Source organism: Babylonia areolata, chromosome 32, assembly GCF_041734735.1.
Source record: "Babylonia areolata isolate BAREFJ2019XMU chromosome 32, ASM4173473v1, whole genome shotgun sequence".
In the NCBI taxonomy this organism is placed as follows: domain Eukaryota; kingdom Metazoa; phylum Mollusca; class Gastropoda; order Neogastropoda; family Buccinidae; genus Babylonia; species Babylonia areolata.
In genome coordinates, this window is record NC_134907.1 from 11,630,138 (window position 1) to 11,632,637 (window position 2,500).

Below are 2,500 nucleotides of genomic sequence, written 5' to 3' on the forward strand. Positions count from 1 at the left end.
ATCACCACCACCGTCATCACCACCATCCTCATCACCACCACCACCATCATCGTCACCACCGCTATCACTACCACCACCGTCATCATCACCACCGTCATCAGCACTTTCATCATCACCACCAACACTACCACCAACACTACCACCATCATCATCACCAACATTATTATCAACACCACCACCACCATCACAACCATCAACACCAAGACCATAACCATAATCTTGATCACCATCACCACCACCACCAACGCCATCACCACCACCACCACCACAAGACCATCACCACCATCACTATTATCATCAACACCACCACCACCACCATCACAACCACCACCACCAACGCCATCACCACCACCACCAGCACCAGCACCATCACCACCACCAGCACCAACGCCATCACCACCACCACCACCACCACCACAAGACCATCACCATTATCATCAACACCACCACCACCCTCACCACCACCACCAACGCCATCACCACCACCGCCACCACCACCACAAGACCATCACCATTATCATCAACACGACCACCACCACCACCAACGCCATGACCACCACCACCACCACAAGACCATCACCATTATCATCAACACCACCACCACCACCATCACAACCACCACCACCACCAACGCCATGACCACCACCACCACCACAAGACTATCACCATTATCATCAACGCGACCACCACCACCATCACAACCACCACCACCATCACCACCACTACCACCACAAGACCATCACCATTATCATCAACACCACCACCATCACAACCACCACCATCATCAAGACCATAACCATAATCTTGATCAACACCACCACCACCACCACGACGATCATCACCACTCACGTGACCACCGGGGGAGCCAGAAGGACCAGGAGGTCCAGGGGTGCCGGGATCACCCTGCTTTCCAGGGAATCCGTCGTTGCCTCGCTTGCCCGGGGAACCCGGTGCGCCTGGGGGGCCGTTTGGCCCGGGGCCCCCTCTTTCTCCGGGGACACCGGGCATGCCGTTCTCTCCGCGCTGTCCCTGAGGGCCCGGCGGTCCTGTGGGACCTTCCACGCCCTGCAATGGGGGGGAAAAATACCCCCCAGAAGATTTTTAATTATTCATATGCTTGTTTATTTCATTTTATTTGGTCATTTGTTTTTCTTTCATTTATTTATGTTTATTTATTTACTTACTTATCTATATATTTCCTTGTGCTTGCGCTAAACAATTCAACTAGCACACGGGTAAAACAAAAGATACATTGGAACAAACCCAGACACTTCCTAAAAAAAAAAATAAATAAAAAAAATAAAAATAAGGAAGCTCCGGGACTTGTCCTTATCATATGATATGTGCACATGTCTCTTCCGATTTAACGTGTAATTTTAATGTGATGTATATAATGTATCTGAATCGTTATAGCATTACGTTTTTGTACATTGTAAACAAGTAAAAAAATAAATAAATAAAATAAAATAAAATAAATAAATGACAACACAATTTACCGACAAGCCTTGTTCCCCACGGTCGCCCTTCGGTCCAGGATTGCCAGGCACCCCGGGTGCACCGTCCGACCCGGGTCTACCCGCAGGTCCTGCCTCTCCAGTGGTTCCCTGCACACAGCAGAATGATGGTCAAAGTGATGAAATGGAAAGGGGGTGGGGCATTGTGTAATGTTATATGAAAATGATTTACTCCGGGTGGAATGGTGTGTTTTGGTTGGTTGGTTGTTTTTTTGTTTTTTGTTGTTGTTGTTGTTGTTTTTTTGTTTTGTTTTTTGTCGTTTTTTGTTTTGGTAGTGTTGGTGGTGGTTTTGTTTTAAGGATATATTCAAATGACCCAAACACTTTAATGGCAGTACCTACTTCTTCTTCTTCTGCGTTCGTGGGCTGCAACTCCCACGTTCACTCGTATGTACACGAGTGGGCTTTTACGTGTATGACCGTTTTTTACTCCGCCATGTAGGCAGCCATACTCCGTTTTCAGGAGAATGGCAGTACTAATGCACACTATTATGTATGTCGCCATGCCTTTCTGCACCTTATGTTTCATTTATTATGTACTCTTTCTTATCCTATTTATGTATTTTATTTATGTATTTAAGTACTTATGTTAAATATAAATGTGTAATCAAAATTGAAAATTATCTTAAGTTTTTTTTTTAAAGAAAGAAAAAGAAATGGGGGGTGGGAGGGGGGTTGTAAATAATAATCATTGTGATTTTTTTCTTGTATTTTTTTTATAATATAAATATCCATTTACTACTTTATTTACTTAATCATTCATCCATTATTTCATTTTTTTTTGTGTGTTTTTTTGGGGAGGTGGGGGTGGGGGAAGGGGGTTGGTGTGTGTGTGTGTGTTTTTTTTTTATCAAGGCCTGACTAAGCGCATTGGGATACGCAGCTGGTCAGGCAGGCATCTACTTAGCACATGTGGTGTAGTGAATATGGATTTTTCCGAGCGCAGTGACACCTCCTTGTGTCACCGATACTGATACTGATATTTT

At 44.8% G+C, this 2,500-nt stretch overlaps 1 protein-coding gene across 3 annotated transcripts in view; it reads right to left on the reverse strand.

The window, feature by feature from the left end:
• The window catches only part of LOC143276676 (uncharacterized), a 138,335-nt gene that overhangs the window by 23,249 nt on the left and 112,586 nt on the right, over window positions 1–2,500 (reverse strand). For all 3 annotated transcript variants that reach the window (XM_076581306.1, XM_076581307.1, XM_076581308.1), the window contains exons 33-34: window positions 1,497–1,604; window positions 850–1,065 (exon numbers count right to left, since the gene is read on the reverse strand). In XM_076581306.1, coding sequence (XP_076437421.1) covers window positions 850–1,065; window positions 1,497–1,604 — 324 coding nt within the window. The remainder of the gene's footprint in view (window positions 1–849; window positions 1,066–1,496; window positions 1,605–2,500) is intronic.